This window comes from Pteropus vampyrus, unplaced genomic scaffold, assembly GCF_000151845.1.
Source record: "Pteropus vampyrus isolate Shadow unplaced genomic scaffold, Pvam_2.0 Scaffold1, whole genome shotgun sequence".
Classification (NCBI taxonomy): Eukaryota; Metazoa; Chordata; class Mammalia; order Chiroptera; family Pteropodidae; genus Pteropus; species Pteropus vampyrus.
The window spans coordinates 3162514-3183061 of record NW_011888782.1 but is presented as its reverse complement, the minus strand read 5'-3'; the positions used below and the strand labels follow the sequence as shown (position 1 = coordinate 3183061).

The 20548-nt window shown below is 37.6% G+C and overlaps 1 protein-coding gene across 1 annotated transcript in view; it reads left to right on the top strand.

Moving 5' to 3' along the window:
• The window catches only part of COL6A5 (collagen type VI alpha 5 chain), an 80924-nt gene extending 68462 nt beyond the window's left edge, over window positions 1-12462 (top strand). The window contains exons 37-40 of the mRNA XM_011385030.1: window positions 5889-6575; window positions 7921-8017; window positions 8775-9019; window positions 12443-12462. Coding sequence (XP_011383332.1) covers window positions 5889-6575; window positions 7921-8017; window positions 8775-9019; window positions 12443-12462 — 1049 coding nt within the window. The remainder of the gene's footprint in view (window positions 1-5888; window positions 6576-7920; window positions 8018-8774; window positions 9020-12442) is intronic.
• The last annotated feature ends 8086 nt before the right edge of the window (window positions 12463-20548 follow it).

Sequence of the window (20548 nt, the reverse complement as noted above, 5' to 3'; positions counted from 1 at the left end):
TGGTGGAAGAAGTAGTAATAGGGGTGGGAGTGGTGGTAAAAGTAAAGGTATGAGGATGGAATAGTGTCGATAGCAGTGTTGGTGGAGGTAGCAGTGGCAGGCTTCGGGGAGTGTTATTACATAAAAGGATTCTCTTAAGCATTTACATGGATTTTCCCATGAATATTTAGACATCCTTTTATGTAGCAAGTATGTATTTGACTCCTGTTTTGAATTAAACCTTGATCTAGTCTCTTTAGTGGGGGATGGAGAGGTGGGGGTGGGAGGGCTTGGAAAGGTTTGGTGTTTTTTTGTTGTTCCTGTTTTTAAAAAAGACTCGGAAGCCCTGTCATCAAGGAACTTGTAGTCTGACAAGAGTATATTCTGTGTGTATAAAATAATGCCCGATACAAGTCAGAAAATGTTCAGTTTAATGAAAAGTACAGATGGAATGCTTTATTCCATGCAGTGCAATTCTTAAAGCATTACATACACTGTCTCACTTGATGATTGAGCAATGCATGAGGAGTAATGGTAACTACAGAAGCTACTGCTATTCAGTGCAACTATGTGCCAGACACAATGATAAGCACTTTATATACCTGATATCATTTAATCTTTATCCCAAACTATATTAGTATAACGTTTTATATTTTATAGATGAGGATACTGATGCAAAGGTTAAGAACCTCAAGCAAAGTCACACAACTTGTAAGTGGCAGAGCCAGGATTCAAGCTTGTGCCCATCCACACAAAAATACTAACTTTTAACTATGTATGCCATGTTGTCTAGTAATGACATTGGCTGCATTTACAAATAAGAAAATATGTCCAATTGCCAAATTTGAGAATAATTTAAGAGAGTTATTTAAAAATAATTATGGTAGTGTAATTCTTGTTTTAAAATTTTATTTTATTAAGAAAAAACCCTGCTTAGAAAGTGATCCAGAGACTAAAGCACACATTAATGCCATAAAAACCGAAGTGCCAGATCCAGGTGTTTGGGTGTAAATAACTCCCAAGACGTATATCACTTTTTCTCAGTATGCTGGTAGCTTCTGCAGATTGTTTTTTTAGAGTATCAAGTAGATGGCAAGGATGAGTCTTGCAGACTTAAGTGTCACCTAGAAAAATCTAGGCCAAGAAAGACGTTTATTTTAAATCTTTTGGGAAAAGGATGAAATCTATTTTGAGACAAATGGGAGAAAGAGGACCTCATAGAAGAGAATTTTACAACAAAACAAGTGAGTTTTAAATGTGTCTTTACTTTCCTTTGGCATAAAATCAATGACACATAGTCAGATACGCACTCATGTACCTGCCTCCTGTGCTGCTTCAGCTTAGAGCATGACCGGTGACCTCACCAGACAGGAGGGAGGACAGGCCTGGGATGGCACTGTTAAATGGAGAGGTGTATAAATTATTGCCAACTCCTCTGCAGTTAAGTATGCACGAACACAATAGAACATTTTCCCATTTCTGAGAGCATGCATGCAAAAGCAGGTGCATGCATGTGTAAATTGTGTTATACTAATACCAGTTGACTGTATTTTTTCCTGGGAAATTTTGGTTTGCAGAATATAGTATCATGGGCAAGATTTTCAGATGTCTGAGACTTTACTATTTGTTTCCCTCTAAAGATTATATTTGTAGAGTATACTGGATATGCTAGGCACTGTGCAATCTTTATTTGATTCTCTCAAAAACTTTATAAACAGTATTTTGTTACTACTGTTTTTTAGATAATGAAACTGAAGTAAGGAGGAGACTCAGGATCCCAGAGCTAACCAATGCAGTTGAGACTCAAACTCAAAAGTTCTGCTCATAACCACTGCTCTACAATGCCTACAGAAGACAAAATTACAAATTTTATTTAATTCCTATAATTGCCTACTCTTGGAAAAAAAACTTTCTCTAGTGGCTTCACATATAACAGCAATTGACTAAGACCCTCATTCTTCGAACCAGATTTCAGGGCCTTTGGTGAGGTGGTTAATATGCCCCTTAATGTGTCTGCTTTACCCTCATAGCTGATGACCAATTCTTCTGAAGGTGTTACACGGAGTGGGGTTCAAATCCTGCCTCTACCACTTACAGGTTGTCATTTCTTGGCCAAGTCATTTATCTTCTCCAAGCTTCAGCTTGCTCATTTGTAAAATGATAATGATGATAATTTCACCCTCATAGTGCTACATGGAAGATTAAATGAAAGAAAACATGCATAGGTTGAGCACAAGACCTGAAGTGTCCTAGGTGCTCAATTAAGTACTCAGAAAGTGGAAAGTGAAAAAGAAAGCATTGCCAGCCTCATGAGAAGACTTATAAAAAAGGTTAACTTGAAAAACACCTGCTACAGTTAATGTGAACAGAAATATACACATAACATAGCTTCAGTTGTACATGTGGCTTACCAATGGAGACCACATGGATAATTTTCACCCATGGACTAAATCCAAGGCAAACCACTGGATAACTTATGCATATCTTGAGATTTCCCACAAATACCATGAAAGGCAGCATAGCTACTTAGCAGCATACTTAATCCCAGTCCAAATGGCTCAAGTCTTGTAGATTCTCCCTTCTCTCTAAATTCCCTTTCCACCCACACTTCTCTCTACAGTTACTGAAGTGTACTTGGCATTGTGGCTTAAATCTTGGCCAAAGTTAGGCTAATCTCTAGGGGTGCTTCCTTGGAAATTCAGCTGGATTTCTCATTCTTTCCAAGTCTTGTTCATGATAAAGTGAGTCAGTCCTTCCTCCTCTGCCATTCTTAGGAAATTTTTACCTAAGCTTAAAGACAGAAATTTGGCTTGGTGGTATTTCCAGAAAATATATGCATTGCTATGAACTATGAGTATATTTTATCCACACTCTGCGAAATTTTTTTGAAGGAAATGTTTTAGAAGGCCCAACCTTTCTAAATAAGATGAATTTAGAATCAAAGTTAAATAATCACACCTTACAGTTTAATTAAATTTTAGAGTTTTCAAGGCATAATCATCTACATTTAGCTTCTGTGAATCTTATGCTAATCCTGTAAGTAGGTAAAAAAAAATCTCTATTTTTGGAGATTTTTGTAGATAAAATACACCTCATTAGAAAATAGTTCTGTTGGGTACTTTGAGAAAGGATTGAGATTTTGCTCATTTATAAAGATAAAACTGGAAAAAACGGTAATATTTCTGATATGCATACCTGAAAAAATATTTCACTAACATGGCAAGTCAACCTTTCATCTTCTACCAGAATATTTATGAAATATTCTTCCTTGTGTTTTAACTAAATGTGTTGATCTGCTCATCCTCTTTAAAGAAGCCAAAATGCTATCGTTGGAAAACGGAGGTCCTAGTGGCAGAACAGGTAATAATTAGTTAACTCCAGAACTGTAAACTGCAAAATGACAGAAATGTCCATTTAAATAATCTTCACAGTTCCTAACATACTATAGCCAAAAAGTCTAGAATTGTTTTTTGTGGTGATGTTTTAGGCCTAAAGTATATTATATAGCATCCACAGCAAAGAAGAATATAAAATATATTCTTTTGTCTGCACTTTCAGTTTCATATTTAGTAATTTAATCAGAAACCTCTATCTTTATCAAAAATTCTAAGAAGAATTTAAAACTAGGTTTCTGGTGTAGAATTGGAGGCCTATTCATTTCAAACATACTTATGAAATTCAAATCCTGTTCAGTTACGACAAATGTAATGATAAAAGAAAAATCTGCTAGATAAATGACCAGTTCTTAGCCCCTCATGAGAAGGAAGAGAACATAGGAACATCCCAAACAATATGGTCAGTTATTATCTATTTGAAATTACCAAGATGGGGTAATAGAGACTGGATTTACCTCCCAACTGAAATAACCAGAGGAACACACACACACACACACACACACGCAAGCACGCATGCACGCAAGCACAAAGCAACAGGAAATGAAAGACATTGATCCTGTAGATACAGGATACAAATGAGGTGAATTTATGTTACACCAGCTTACTGCCATGAGGAAGTTTTCCTGCCATGGTGCAGGAAGGGAGAATTCAGGTGGGGCCCAATATAGTCCTTATAGTGAAGAGATAGAGCTGAGTGTCCAGGGAGACCAAGACAGTAAGAGTTCACAGGACAGAATACCAGAGAGAAGAGGGATGCACAAAGAGTGAGCCCTGGAGATCTGCAAAGGGTCCTCCTTAATTATTGAGCAGAGTACTGATAACATACCTGTGAGGAGATGATCTGAGCCTGGAGGAATAATCTTCTGAAAGGATTAGAGAATAATGCCAGTGACTCACACAGGGCCAGAATAGTGCCTTTTCTCACCAGGAAGACTGGAAAAACTCATGATTCATAGATTACTGGGGAGAGAACGCAGGAAGGTCTTACCTCAGTAATGGGGAATAATTAGCCTTAAATTAAGCACAGCTCCAGACTTGCCTAACAAATGATAACAGCAAGACCCAAAAAGATAAAATCGTTTCCATGTAACTTGACTGCCTCTCCAAACAAAGTGCATGAATATTTATAGAAATTCAAAAGTATCCCATATCTGAAAATGAAAATTTCACAATGTGTGGCTTAAGAAGCAGAAAGACATAATCCATAATTTAGAGCGTAAGCACTCAAAACTAAACCAGAACAGACTCAAATGTTAAAATTAGTAGACAAATATATTAACACAGTTTTTATAATTATATTTCATATGTTAAAAAATAGAGACATAGAAAATAAAGATTCAATAGAATTTGTAGAGATGAAAACTGCAGTGTCTAGAATGAACAATAAATACATTGGATGGGTTCAATGATAAATTAGATTTGATAAAAGAAAGAATTGTGAGGATTTTATTATGAGGATTAAATAAAGTAATAAATGTGAAGCATTAATAATGGGTTGAACACAAAAAGGGACTAATAAATTTTGCCAGTTAGAAATCTACTTCTTCCTTGATTAGGTTCACAAACATACTTCTTTCATGAAAAAAAGAACATTGGCCACCTGCTTCTTGTCTTTCTGAGCTGGTATTTCCTGTTGTGGCCTTACCAACCAGCCATCATCCCCATGATTGTGGACATGGTTTCATGATCCCTTAGCCTTAGAGCAGTGCTACTTGAAGTGCTGATCTATAACAAGATAGAAAGTTAGCATCAGAATCTAAATCAAAGCACTGTTCCTTTCATTGAGAAAGTCTTGCTGCACAAAAAAAATGAAGTTAGCTGAACTAATCAATGTGTTTTGTAATATAGTCAACTTATATCATGGTGCAAGCTTCTTATCTTGCTGTGGGTCGATAAACTGGTTGTAGCTTGGCACTTTGAATACCAAAGTCTTTGAGTATATTATGGCTTGCACAGAGTTTGGATTCTAAAGTCAGCATTTATAATGATTATAGAATTCTAAAGTCAGCATTTGTATAACTTTCATGACATCACACTATGGTGCATTTTTTGAATATGTGTATGAAGGTATATATGTTTGTGACATCAATAAATGTGACTTTGACATATCTACTTTTCTCTTGGAATCATTACATATAACTAGATCTCATGCAAATGTATACTCCGAATTTTGTAACCACATGGAGTACACTAAAAATAGCTGTATGTTTCTTATCTTGCATATGCAAATAGCTGGAGGATCAATCAGTCCTTTGACAAAGTCTGAGTTGAGGTAGCAAATAAATTTTTTTTCATGTGACAACCCCTGTTGAATGGTAATAGCTCTCCATGTACTGTGTGGAGACATAATTGGAGAATGAATCTGGGAATGAGTGCTATAATTGGTTAGTGATGTCTACCATGGGTGTGGGAGTGAAGCATGGCAACACCCATGCTGTGTATTTGTGGTCCTTGGCTAGGAGTTCTGAATTTATCCTTCTACTAAAACGAGTAACTTGAATTATTCTGTTACAGGATATGAAAACCATGGCAGAAAAGAACCAGGTCTCAATGATGAACCTGGAGATGTCTCTCTTCATGAATATTTCATGGATGTGGCTTTCCTCATTGATGCTTCCCAAAGAGTAGGAAATGATGAATTTCAGGAAGTGAAAGCTTTTATAACCTCAGTGCTTGATTACTTTCATATTGCCCCAAATCCACTGACCTCCACTTTAGGAGATAGAGTGGCCGTCCTGAGCTATTCTCCTCCAGGCTATGTGCCCAACGGTGAAGAATGCCCTGTCTTCCTGGAATTTGATTTGATTACTTATGACAGTATATATCAAATGAAACATCATCTCCGGGACTCTCTTCAACAGCTTAATGGAGATGTTTTTACTGGCCATGCTCTGCAGTGGACAATTGACAATGTCTTTGCAGGAACCCCCAACCTGAGGAAAAACAAAGTTATCTTTGTTATATCTGCTGGAGAAACCAACCCATTAGACAAGGAAGTCTTAAGAAATGTATCTCTGAGAGCCAAGTGTCAGGGCTACTCCATATTTGTGTTTTCCTTTGGTCCTATACACAGTGACAAGGAATTAGAAGAATTAGCCAGCCACCCCCTGGATCATCACTTAGTCCAGCTTGGCCGAACCCACAAGCCAGATCTGAATTATATCATCAAGTTTGTCAAGCCATTTGTCCACTTGATCAGGCGTAAGTCATTAAACCTTTTCTCTTCTATTGTTTTTGCAATAAATAGATTTAATGTCTCTGTATACAATCCACCAATTGACTTAGTAACACGATCCTCACTTCAATCAAGAGTGGTGGAGTTTAAGACGTGAGTAAGAGGCAGTGAGAAAACCACAGAGAAAAATCTCAGGTCTTATTAGCCTTGAACTTTACTGCTGTATTGTTAAAGTTTTTGCTAGAAAACTCCCAATATGGGTAAAGGTGTCTTTTAACCCTAACCTGTGTGTGTTTGCTATGTACTAAGTTCTTTCAATGGATTGTATCCTTAGTATAGCCCTCAAAGGAAAGTATTAGTATCCTCATTTTACAAGTGAGAAAACAGGTTTAGAGACATTAAATAAATTGTTCAAAAGCTCACAGTTAAGAGTTGGCAATTTCTAGACTCGACTCCTTGCATTCTGACCCCAGAGCTCTGCTCTTGTTCATTAAACTAAACTTCAATTTCTAAACTCTTAACAAGGTATGCTCCTATAATAAATACTATTGCAGTCCCACCACCTTCCGTTTACTCCAAGGACTTGTATTTTATCTTGCCATTATAAACGACCTCTGGTTATGAATTGAATTCTTATGAGCCATGGGCACAAATCTCTTGTAGAGCCTGTCTCAGACAGCTGGCTTGGGCACAGCCAGGTAGGAGAGTTAAGGGTATCTTTTTACAGTGAGGCTTTGAAAGTGGCTGCCTCAGCCTCTCTCCATGTGTTGTAATTTTAGACATGGGTATAGTAGCATACCTAAGAGCTTGCAGCATCAAGCAAGTCCTGGCCTGTGCTAGGGTTTAGGGGTGGGTCATAGGCCACGTTGACTGGTTATCTGTAACTCCTACGTGTTTACCAGGGAATCTCAGGGATGCAGATTTTCTGGCCCTGATAAAGCCCCAGGGCTCAAATAACCCTCAGGAATCTTAGACTCTGGATTTATAGTTAGTAACAGGGTTATCACTTGCAAAACGTTGGTGCCTTCTTCTAACTCCAAGATAAATAGGCCAGATAATTTCAATAGTTAATCATGTCTTCTAGAAAGATCTTTTTTTTATAGGGAGAGAAACGATGATACAAGGAATTAAGAGATGTCCTTGAATTATATCACAAGGCTGTGACATAGCAACGCATGAGAAGTTTTGACTCAATCAAAACTTCAGAAGTTTTGACTTTGCCATCGAGGTATTACAGTGTCAGAGAGTGCCTGTATAAAATTAATTTGCTCTTGAAAACACTCCAACCACAGGAAAACATGAACTGACTTTGGGTGATACTCAGGATACAGAAGAGTAAAATTTAGATTAACCAGCCCACTCTCTTTCCAGGCGCCATCAATAACTATCCTCCCACAGAGCTGAGACCCAAGTGTGTTAACATCACCGCCCCCAACCCAAAGAATGTTAGCACAGAAAACACTGCATTGTGAGTTGACAAATTCACAGTAGATAATAGTACAGCTGGAAACAGCTCTTAAGAAAAGAATTTGAAATGAATGGTGTTTTAGTTTTCAAGATGCAAGGTGTGTGTGTGTGTGTGTGTGTGTGTGTGTGTGTGTGTGTGTGTGTGTACGTGCGTGCATATGCGTGTGTGTTTTAAATGCCCTTGCTTTGTGATGACAGTGCACATCTAGTGTTGATAAAAGATCAGCTATGACCCATATTAGAAAGAACCATGTTTCAATTTCTGTTGCTTTTATAAAAACAAGGCCCTTAAAGTACCTTATTAGTAACTCTATAACACCGCTCTAATATTGGGTACTGCCAAAACATAAAACTTACAATATCAAAGGTTAGATGTAACAATTTTAGAGCAGCAGAAAACATGAAAAAGAAAAAGTTACAAAAGCAGCAAAAACTTTTACTATTTAGTAAACAGAAACCATATGACGACTGGCTGGAAAGATTCTTTTAAATTTGATTTTGCGAAGTACAACTCTAAGTACTCAATAAAAATTCAGTAATGAAAATAATATTGATTTGGAGTCCTAAACACTGACACAAATGTTTAATTTCCCTTTGGAATATTAAAAAAAAATCACCTCTCAGTCAAACTTTATCCTCAAACTGCATTTGGATTATTCTAATCACATGCCAAAATTGATTCGTGTCATATTATCTGGCTGTATTTACATTTAATCCTGTAAGGGACTCGGCTAATGTATTTTTCTCTGTCACATCAGCCTTATTCCTGAGGTGTATGAAATAGAGGCAGAAAGCAGTGAACTGTTTGGTGAATTTGATTCCCAGGAGCAGCACGTCTTTGTATTAGGGAACGATCACAGTAATGGCTCTGAGACCGTGACCGATTTGATCCAGAAGTTATACAAGCTCTTTTCAACCAAGGAACTGATGATGAAAGACAAGGAAGAAGCACATTCAGAAAAAATTACGGCTCCAGCAAATGATAAACAACAAGATAAAAAAGGTAACCTTGAGTACAGTAGAATTGAAAATGCTGAAGTACTTTGTTTGGATTTTCCCCTGGTCAAAGATGAGCAACAAGAACTCACTGAGACAGGTAGAGATGATAGGATAGAGGGGCTTTACCATCTAAGGATACAAGGGGTTCTCAAGATAAGGGGTCAAGGAAGCTAAAACTCCATAAGGCAAAAGAGAGAATCGGTGGTATCTACAAAACCAGAATTAGAAGTAGGTATAAATGTTTGGTGTGGGGTCAGGGAATGGAAACAGGAGAGGGACAAGAGCAAGGACCATGGGTTGTGAGTAAGCAGGAGGAGCCCTGCACCCTTGTGCAAAATGGGGGTGAGAAGGAACTATACAACAAGCCTTCCACATTTGAACACTCAGGGTCTTCTTTCGACCTTAGCAACTAGGGTTTTCCTGGTCTGAGATGTGGGCTCCTAGCTGAGCTCCAGCCTCAGTGGTACCTGGAGAGAGCAAAGTTGCTGTGGTTCTGAGATCTCTGTGGAGGCTGAAGGCAGCTTCTTAGACTGCTTGAGGAAGTGGTTATGGACCTACAGCTAAAGAAAAAATAGGAGATGGAGAACAGGAAGCTATAGTAGGCTCGGGGGCAGCTATTCACAATCTTTACCTATACCAAAATTATATTAGAATAAATGTTCCTGGGTGTCTACTAAAGCTGAAAATACGCAGATCCTATGATCCAGCGATTGTACTCCAATGTATATATCCAATATAAAAATATATATTCACCAAAATTCAGGTACTAGAATGTTCACACCAGCACTATTTGTGGTAGCCCCAAAGTGAGAACAAAAATGCCCAACAGTAGATATGATAAATAAATTGTGGTGTAGTTATATAATAATAAAACACTGTATACGTATGCAGTATGTATATAAAATACTATATATATATACTTCAATATATATACTATGTAGTATGTATTACACATATAATATATGTTAGATATGGGTATAATTATAGATATGGAACAAAATCAGCAAAATGAAAAATATGAGAGATAAAGATAGAGGAAATATGAAAAATATAGACAGGGGAGAGAAGATAAGATGTAAGAAAAGGTAAATAAAATATAGATATGATAAAGTATCTGGCTCTGGTCAAAGTGAACGAATCCTGCTTTAGCATCAAGATAGAGTAAGCCCCTACTGCCTGTTTCTCCCACTGATTAATTACAACTGAAAACTCTGGACAAAATGCAAAAAGCAACTACTTGAGAACTCTGAAAAGTAAACAAAAATAGATGCATTATGAAGGGGCATGAGTTCCCCACTTTCCTTTCTCTTTCATTTGTGGATTGATGCTGAGGGCAGGCCCCAGTCCTGGGGCTGCATGGTAGGGGTGGAGCACCTGGTGAAAGCTTGGTGGGAACCCCATATTTCTAGGTGGAAGAACTAGAAAAAGTTTGTCAAAGGTGGTAGAAGAAATCCCCATTTCTCTTTTCTTTTCTCTCATGGTTTTGCTCTAAAGGCGGCTACAGTTTGGAGCTGAGTGGAAGGCTAGATGTCTAAAATTAAAAAGAAACCCTGTCTTTCTGGTCAGAGGAACTGGGAAGAGAGGCCCTGTTAGTCAGTGTATAGGGATAACCTCAGCGAGAGGAGAATTGGAGAAGGGGATCCTCTAATTCTAATTGTGGGAACTGTATAAGTCCCAGGCTCTCCCTTAAGTTGTACATGGATGAGAAAGTCCCAAAACAGAATAGTGAAGGCTTTGGACACTAAACTGAGTTGGAAACCACTGCTTGCAAAAGATGAGACAGCACATGTTCATTGCCTGCTTTAAAAAACTCAAAATTCTAGTAAGACTTAGAGTCTATACAACATAATGTTCAAAATATTCAGGATAAAATCCAAAATTATGCAACAGAGTGAACCAGGAAATGTGAACTATTCTCAAAGGAAAAGACAATCAACAGATGCCAGCCTTGAGCTGACTCAGGTGTCACCATCATCAAAGGCGTTAAAGCCTTTGCTCCATGACATAAACGTGAACAACCTGAAATGGACAGAAAGCTAGGTATTCTCAGCAGTGAATCAAGATAGCAAAAAGAAACCAAAGGAAATTTTAGAATTAAAAAAAATGTGATATCTGAAATTTAAAAATTCACTAGATAGGTTCAAGAGCCAAGTGAAGATGGCAAAGAGTTAGTTGACTTAAAGATAGACTAATTATATAATCTGAAGAGAGAAGAGATTTAAAAAAATGAACAGAGCCTCAGAGACTTGTGAAACAATATCAAAAGGTTTAACGTCGGTTGCATTGGCATTCTAGAAGGAAAGTAGAAAGTTAGATTTATTCAGAAAAAAAAAAATTCGAAGAAATGATGACCAAAACCTTACCAAATTGGTAAAGCTATAACTGTACAGATTTTAAAGTTTAAAGAAGACCCCACTCAGGCACATCATAAACTGCTTAAAGCAAAAGATAAAAAGGTTGAAGCATCTAGAGAAAAACTACATGTGACAAAAGAAGGGAACAACTATTCAAATGATTATAGATTTCTCATCAGAAACCATGGAGGCCAGAAGACAGTGGTGCTGGGGTTGTTTATGAGATTCGTATAGGGATATTACTATCTCTATATGAATTATCTAAGTCCCTGTATGAATTATCTAAATCAAATCTCTAATATATTTGACAGTTAAAACTAAACATCCATTGTGATGAATGATCAGCCTTTATATCACTTGCTTATCTTTTGTTTTCCCAAAGAGAGTAGGCTTTTCTTTTTGTCTCTCATTTTTCTGATATTTTCGCTTTATTCATCTACTTAATGTACAGATTTTCTGTTTGGTCATTATAATGTACATTTGTAAGAAGTTGGGCTTTCTCATTTGTAGATCACTGATTGCTCAAAGGCTGCCCTAGAGAGGGCTGTACAATCTCAGGTACTCATACTGCTCGTGGTTAAAGCCGCTTCAGTGGCTGGATGGCAGCCCTCCAAAGAATAATAGTAGGTGCTGATAGTGAAGGCAAAAGCTTACATGGGGATGTAAGGGACAAGAGGGAAGAGGGTTAGGAGGAGAAGTGAAGGTGTCTAGAAATGAATTCTAAATGTAAGATCAGAGGGGTTCTGGGCAGAGTCCTCATGCTGTCTACTGCACATTCCTTCTAGCTTCAATTCAATGACACCAGCCACTGAATGTGCTGAGCATGGAATTTCAGATCATGAATATACTAGTGTTTTCCCAGGAAGAAGTATATCTATACTGGTTCTATTCATGTTACTCATTTATACGTATTATCACATCACCTTGAATTGGACTTTTATTTTGACTATTGAAAATGGCAAAAACCATATAGATTTGTTTCATATGTGGCATATAAAGGAATAGACTCCAGAGATAACATTCTAAAGAAACCCAGTGACATTAAGAACAATCGTATTTTTTATGTTTTACAGATGGTGAGGACACAAGATGATCATAGCAGGAAAGAAGGTAGACCTCTCCATTGGCGTGTGTAATTTCATGTGGTTCTAACCAGAAAGTATATATCATCAATTAAAGGTGGAGGGATAAGTGGCAGAACTTTTTCATGAAACAATTGGCTAATAACATGCTAAATTTGTTCTGTTTCAAATCTGCGGGAAAGACTTTTCTGAGTGAAGACATCAGTGAGCAGAACTGAGAAACTAGGAATGATCTTATTTCTCCTGAGAACTGGGACAACTGACCTTGAAGAGTTAACTGAATCTTTTCTTTGACAACTCTGTACAGTTCAGGCATTAATTCTGATGATGTATCTGCCTAAAGAAGACTTTTGTCATCATTTTCATCACATCTGTATCTCAAATTGGACTCGAGTAAAAAGCGGTTAGACTTAGAATATCCTAAAAAATGTCTTCTATTTATTCACGGAATTAGAAACCCGTGTCCAGATCTTCAGTTCTGCTACAACCCTAATGTCGCATCTCTCACAGGTGGCCCCGTGAAACCCACCTGGCAGGTTGCTGCCACCATAGTTAATGCTTGCTCTTTACCAGGGTCTTTGCAAAAGAATGGAATTTTTGAGAAAAAAATGAGACCAGGCTAATATGATAAACTACTATTTTGTGCTCTGATTATTTGTTTTACATTTCAGCATGCTTTGCTTTGTGTGTACTTAATTTTGCTGCAACAAAATAAAACAAAACATTATGGAAAAGCATAAATACTCTATATGACCACAGCTATTGTTCTTGGAAATTATAACGTAGCAAGAGACAAGTTCAACAATGAAAATAAATCTGACCTGGAAGCTTGTTCTCATTTTATTCTTCTTCTTTTTCTTTAAATTTTATTTTTTTTAAATTAAATTTGTTGGGGTGACATTGGTTAGTAAAATTATATAGATTTCAAGTGTACAATTCAATATGTCATATGTATGTTGCATTGTGAATTCACCACCCAACGTTAAATTTTCTTCACTTTTATTTAACTAGTCTAACTCAGACCCATTGGAACACCAGTACAGGATTTAACATATTTGGAAAATATACATAAATGTAAAATAAGCCAATAGTGAATTCATTTTAAAAATCATTCAATCTGGTTAAGGCAACAAGTAATTACCAAGTCAATGAGTATGCACTATATATTTTCAAAGCAACTATGTTAGTAAGATAATACTATAGGCAATTTTGTACTTTTTTTAATGTTTTTTTTCCCTTAACTTTACTCTTGTTTGTATAATTTTAAAATAATCTAATCAATTAATTCTAGGCCATCAAAAATTTTAAAGTAGCCATTTATTGCTCTCTGAGAAGTTCTAAAGCAAATGCTACTCATTTAATAAATTACAGTTTTATTTTTCCCCAAAGATCCTGGTGTTGTGTTTGTGTGTGTGTAAATGTGTGCATAAAGAATACATCAGATCTGCAAATCTGAAAGTAACATGGGTTATCAAGAATGTGAAGCTAGAGGAACTCACACTCTGCTCATTGGGGTATAAATTGTTCCGCCCTTGAATAGCATTTTAGCAATATCCAGTTAGGTTGATGGTTCACATATTCTGCAACCCAGCAATCCCACTGTAGATCTATATGCCTATAGAAGCACTCACACATGTACATAAGGAACCAAATGTAAACACATTCTCCACAGCATTGTGTATTTTAGTGAAAACTTGAAACCAACTAAAATGTCCTAAATACAGTATATCTATACAATGAAATACGATACAGCAGTCAAATTGATAAGTGAGAGCTGTCTCTATAAACATGGACAAATCTCAAAGATAACACTGAATTAAAAAGGATTGCAGAAGGATACATTATGATTGCACTTAAATGACATTTTAAAACCTGAGAAGCAGTATCATATATTGTTTATGAATACCCACAACTGTAGTAAAACCATATATGGAGATGATAAACGTCAAATTCAAAACAGTAGGGAGGGATAAAGTAGCGGTCCGATAATGTTTTATCTCATGATAGATGATGAAAAATAGGTATTTCTTATTTTTGATTTAAAATTTTTATACATTTTAGATGTCTGACATATTTCATAATTAAAAAAGAGTAAACCAAGTCATGAAATAAATACAAAATTCAAGTAAATCCTTATGCTACATCTAGAACCATGTTGAGAATTGTGAGGAATTAAAAAATATTTATATAAGTATCTTTGCTCTTGAGGAGTTTGCATTGTCAAGTTTACTGTTTTTTCTAAGCTTTTTTTTGTATGTCCTCAAATTGCACCTAGAGTTAGGTGACATTCTAGAACAATGGTTCTCCTTGAACACCAAGCACCAGGGGAACTTATCCCCTTTAGCGTGAGATACATAATTTTAATCAATGTATAAAATTAGTTGATGTTACCTACCACTGAGTGTACATTCACTTTTGATGTGAATTTTATGTCTCAGTGGTCACTTGAGATTGTATAGCAGTTCGAGCATATAACGGGTAAGGAGGGTGATATTAAGTGACACCGTTTCACTGGAGGAACAATTACACTGTAAATATAGGGAACTTTTAATACATGTATTATGTATCTTGTACATTCAAGCCAAAAATACGATGCTTGATTGTGTGCCGTGGGCACAAGAATGTTAAGAACTGACAGCAGAGGGTTGTTGACCATAGGATGATAAAAATACTGTGCATGAATTCAGAATAAGGCTGTTAAGTAGAGTCAGTAATTGCTTTGGAAACTAAAGAAAGAAAAGAAAATCACTTGGAATTTAAATGCCTGGAGAAGTCTTCAAGGAATAAATGGGACTCACACCAGGTCCTTACTTACAGATCGTTAATGCTCTCCTTTCGGTTCCTCCGAGATTACAGTACAAACTCCGTTTATGCCTTGACAGACCCCGCAAAATCTGACCTGTGTTCATCTTACCAGCCTAAACTCTTCCCACTGCAAGGAACTTCTTCCCAGAAGTTCCTACCCTACCTCCTATTCATCCTTCTGAACTGGCTCTCTTCTGCTTGGAAACTCCATTCATAAACTTCCCAAAGTGACTCCAAGAGGTACCGAAGTGAGCATCCCTATTTGTTCATCACTGTACCCCCAGTGCCCAGGATGGTTCTTGGCACTTACAAGGCACCCAATAAAGATTTGATGAATGAAGAAACAGACTCATCGTGAAAGATAAATATAGTTTCATTTGATGGAGAGGAGAGGAACTAGCATGAGCAACGACAAGGAAACAAAAGCCAGCAAAACTCGTGTGTGTATTTCTGCACTGATGTGAGTGGGGAACTCGGGAGTGTATGAGCAGGGCTTGTAAGTGGCCAGTGTAACTGGATTGGAAATCTGGGGATTAGTGGAAGCTGAGGCCATGGCAAGTGTGGTGAGTTGCTGAAAAATCCCTTTTGTAAAGCTTAGAAAAAACAGTAAACTTAAAAAGAAATCTTGAACCATTTTAAAATAGCCAATCTTTTTGAATATGGAGTGATCTGCAGGCAAAATCACATGTCCTCAAAAGGAGCCATGGAATAGGCACTAATCATACATTTTTCCCAGGGGTTCTGGGCTGAATGATCCATAGCTGAGGTGCTGCAGTCTCATGTGACATGGACAATGCACCGCAGAACAGCTGGTCAGAATTACAGATGACTAAGAATCCTGTGATATCTCTGGAACACTTCATCTAACACTTTATTTATTTATTTATTTATTATGGTGACATTGGCTAATGAAATCCATTAAGTTTCAAGTGTACAATTCAACAGTAAGTCATAGATAGATAGATAGATAGATAGATAGATAGATAGATAGATGATAGATAGATAGATAGATAGATAGATAGATAGATAGATATGCATTGTGTGTTTACCACTCATAGTTAGATTTCCTTCTGTCACCATATATTTGACCTCTTTTACCCCATCTACCTCCCCCCACCCCACTGTCCATGTTCGAGTCTCTATTGCTTTTAGGTTTATATCCCACATATAAGTGATGTCATGTGATTTTCAACTTTTTCTGCCTGGCTTATTTTGTTTAGCATGATTATCTCAAGATGCATCCATAATCCCTAAATCTTTTATCTGAGTATGAGCAGTGGGGTTGAGAATTTAAATAGTCATAGTTGGTAATATGTGCAGTCCCTAGTGGACACCCTAAATTGGAACCTTTCTGTCTCTGACCCAGAACTCTTACATATTCCTTTGACTAAACTTCTTCTCTAGCTCCCCACTGTCCACCTTGACAGCCCCAGTGCCTCTCACCTTAGAGTTAGCTAGGAAATTAATAGGTGCTCAATAATTATTTTTCGTTGTGCAGAATGAATAAGGCCTATCATGCGGAGCCTGGCTACTATCCTGTTGGCCTCCCTCTCCCAAACTGAATTTGGATTCTGAGTTGAGAAAAAGTTCTGTAACAAGTAGAAGTTGTCCTCTATACAAGTTCTCACCTCCTGTGATGAGGACAACAGCTGTGTGGTCTGGCTCACCAGATGGCTGTTTGCAAATCTCTTACAAAAGAATATATTAGACTCCAAGATGATGGATATTATGAGAATAGTCTAATAAGCAGCATGAATCATCTTTTATCCTCTCAGTTACTAGCACTTCTGCAAAGTAAATAAGTTTTTTCTAGTAGAATAAAATTGATCTGTACGTGCCCAGTATTGCATGGCTGTGGAGGGTCACAAGCCTAGCTACCTAAAGCGTAGCTGATGGCTCATGCACCAGCAATATCACAGTCACCTGGGAGCTGGCCTAGAATTCACTCGCTTGAAGCTCTACAGATGAGTAGGTGCATTTTATCGATTTTTAAGTTTAGCTTGGCATCATATATTGAGCATCTACTGTGTAGCACACATTATGCCAGAGAAGGGAATATACAGATAAGTAAAAGGAGACATATGCCTGGAGCTTATGGTCCAGCTGGGATGACTGACCCAGAAATGAAAATGACTGGATTCAATTTAGCCAGGTGAAAATTGGGTGAGTAATTTAGCAGAAAATATTGTCTCTCCTGGCTCTTTGTTCTTCAAATGGGTTTTTGTTTAAACCATAAACTCCACTGTATTCATGGAGAAGGGGAAATGACTATATGAATTTTGTATTGCTAAACCGAGTCTAGGAGTGATTGAGAGATAAGGATAGAGAGGTTAGTACAAGCCAGCCATAGAGAACCTCCTATGCCATGTCAAAGAATCTATCCTGGAGGCACCAGAGAAGGAATGTGGTTTTATTGTAACTGGTATTTGCTGTTGAGAGAAGAGGGAATTGGAGGGGAGAAGAACTGGTCACAGGGTAATCAGTTATCCAGGCAAGAATGGACAGCGGGGCTCAGGTTGGAGATGAATGAACATATAAGGGAAATATCTAAAAAAGTAAAATGAGTAGGACGTGATAATTAGTTTGGACAAAGGATAAGGGAGAGGACTCAATATCTAGACTAGTGGTGCTTAAGAATGTGCTTAAGAATGCTCTAGAGTGTGCATTTGAATGCTCTAGAGGACCCCAGCTGCAGAGTTTCTGATCCAGCAGATCTGGGAGAGGCCTGGGAATGTGCATTTCTAACAGATTTCCAGTTGATGCTGCTGCTGCTGCTGCTGGTGCTGAGACCACACTTTGAGAACCCCTGCTCTCGTATAGCTCAATGGTTCTCACTTTTGACAGCTCATTGGGAGAACTGAAGAGCTTTTTAAACTACTGATGGCTGTCCCTACTACCCAGGGATGCTGATTGAATTGCTATGGGGTGCAGCCAGGACAGCGGGCATTTTTAAAGTTCTGGATGATTCTATTATGTAGCTGAATATCAGCTAAATACCACTTCCTTATATTAGGAACACAGGAAAAGGAGACATTTTGGTGTTTCTTAAATTTATTAAAATTATTTCTCAATATTCTTTTCTTGTCCCCTCCAAATATTTCATTATGTGTCCTCATATGTGTGCAAATATATAGTTGATCTGTTTGGATCAATATGATATATGGCGATTACTATCTAAAAGGGTAGATATTAAAAAAAAACAAATAGACACTATTTCTATACCTAAGGCAGGAGATAGAATGAAAAGGAAAAAAAAAAAAAAGCGATGAGTTCTTACTGTGTACCAGATGCTGTAATAAGTATTTTATATACATCATTTCACTTAATGCTGACAGCAAAAGAAGAGTAAGATATCATTATCTCCATTTTATAAATAGGTAATCCAGGACTCAGAAAGAGAAGGTCATACAGTCCAAGAAACAAAGGGATTTAGATCTGGATTTGTCTGGTTCTTCCGAAGACCATATTCTTTACACATATTGTCATGGGAAGAGAAATTGGCTATAATATATAGAAAAAAATAGCCAGGATTAGGCATCAGGTGCTTGAATTCTAGTCCTAACTCTACCGCTAACTAGTTGTGCCACCTTGAGTGAATCGCCACATCTCTGGGTCTTGATTTCCTCATGAATAAAATGGGAATAAAAATTGTAGCTAGCTCATTGAATTAAATGGCATACTTAGCACCACGCCTCACATATGGAAGATAATGTTAAATCCTATTATATTCCTTCTTTTCATTATCATGTAAAATGGGGAAGAAGGAATGGGATGATCTTCCCTAAAATTCCCTGTTTATAAATTCTGTGATTAGGAATTTGCTACTTTCTTTAGTATCTGTAGCTTTTTTTTTTTTCCTGAAACCCTTCAACCAGTGATCTCATCTTAAAATTTGGTCTTTGCCTAAAATCAGCCACTCCCTTCCTATAACCCACCCACCTGCTCCTCTTTATCCCTGGATGTCCAGTTTGCTGTGGGTTTCATTCATAGCTGTGACAGAGAGCTGTGTCGGTGTTCTGGTGACTCTTGCAGGAGCGGCACCGGGCCTCTCATGCTGTGTTGCTGCGCTCAGCTCCCTCTGCAGCACCTGCATGAGAGTCTTCCTGCCAACCAACAGGATTCTGTCCAGTGAACACATCTGCAGTGATAAACGGATCACCCTCCACAGCTTAGACACTAGTGATCTTATTCTTTATCTGATATCCTATAAGCTGTTTGATGGTCTACAATTTAGATGCAATTTAGAATCACGGCAAGAGTAAGACTTGTTCTACCACATACTGGTTATGTAACGTTGGCCTAACTTCTGGAACTTCTGTTTTTCTCAGCTGTGAAATTGGTTGGTGAGACTTGGCATGTATAAAGTGCACTATACAGTGTATGGTTTGCTCCATTATTCAATAAAAGTTAGGATCCATCCCTAATGACTCTTTGTGGGATGCTGGTGGTAACTCTCAAGGTAGACCAAGGAACAGGGTTGTGTGGAAAGGGCTGATCATGACTCTATAAGCATTTTACAGTAGATTCGCTGTCACTGTGACTCTTCTGTCACTGTTTAAGTAGCAGATTTCACAGTAGCTTTCACTTTAGCATTTTCACTGGATACATTTCTAAGATTCTCCTTGAAATAAGCTGAGCTACAACATCAGATACCTTCACACCCACAGCTATTCCATAACAATGGGCTGACTGCATTGCAGGGTAGAATCAATGGCATTCCCTCTTGCGTGTGCTTCCAGGACCCAAGTCAGCCTCCTGTGAACACAGGAGTGACTGACCTCAGGGTTTCTGCCAATGTTCGCAACCTGCCTGGTTGGAAGGTTTGCTCCAACTGCCTGAAAACCTTTCCAAACCTCAGAATATAGATCTCTTATTTCTTCCCTTATTCTGAGTTACAATAACTTTCAATTAAGTAGCATTTTAACATGCAACATTGTTTTACTTCAGTGCCAACACGGAATGGACATGACTAGCATAGAATCAAATTTGCTTAGTTTTTATCAGAAACCAGCTGGAACTGATGTCCCAGCAATGTTGTGACAGTGTTCCAGACAAGTGTTTCTCAAAGTATGGTTCAGGGACCACTCCCATCAAAATTTCATCAGCCTTATTAACATGCAAGGTTCCAGCCCTCCTCCCAATCCTACTATATTAGAATCTCTGGGTGTAAACACAGATGCTGCATTTTAACACACCCCGTAGGTGATTTTTATGCGTATTGTATTATACTTTTCTCTTTTAATTTAAATTGCTATAAAAGTATTGCTCAAAATTTTTTAATAATCAGCACTA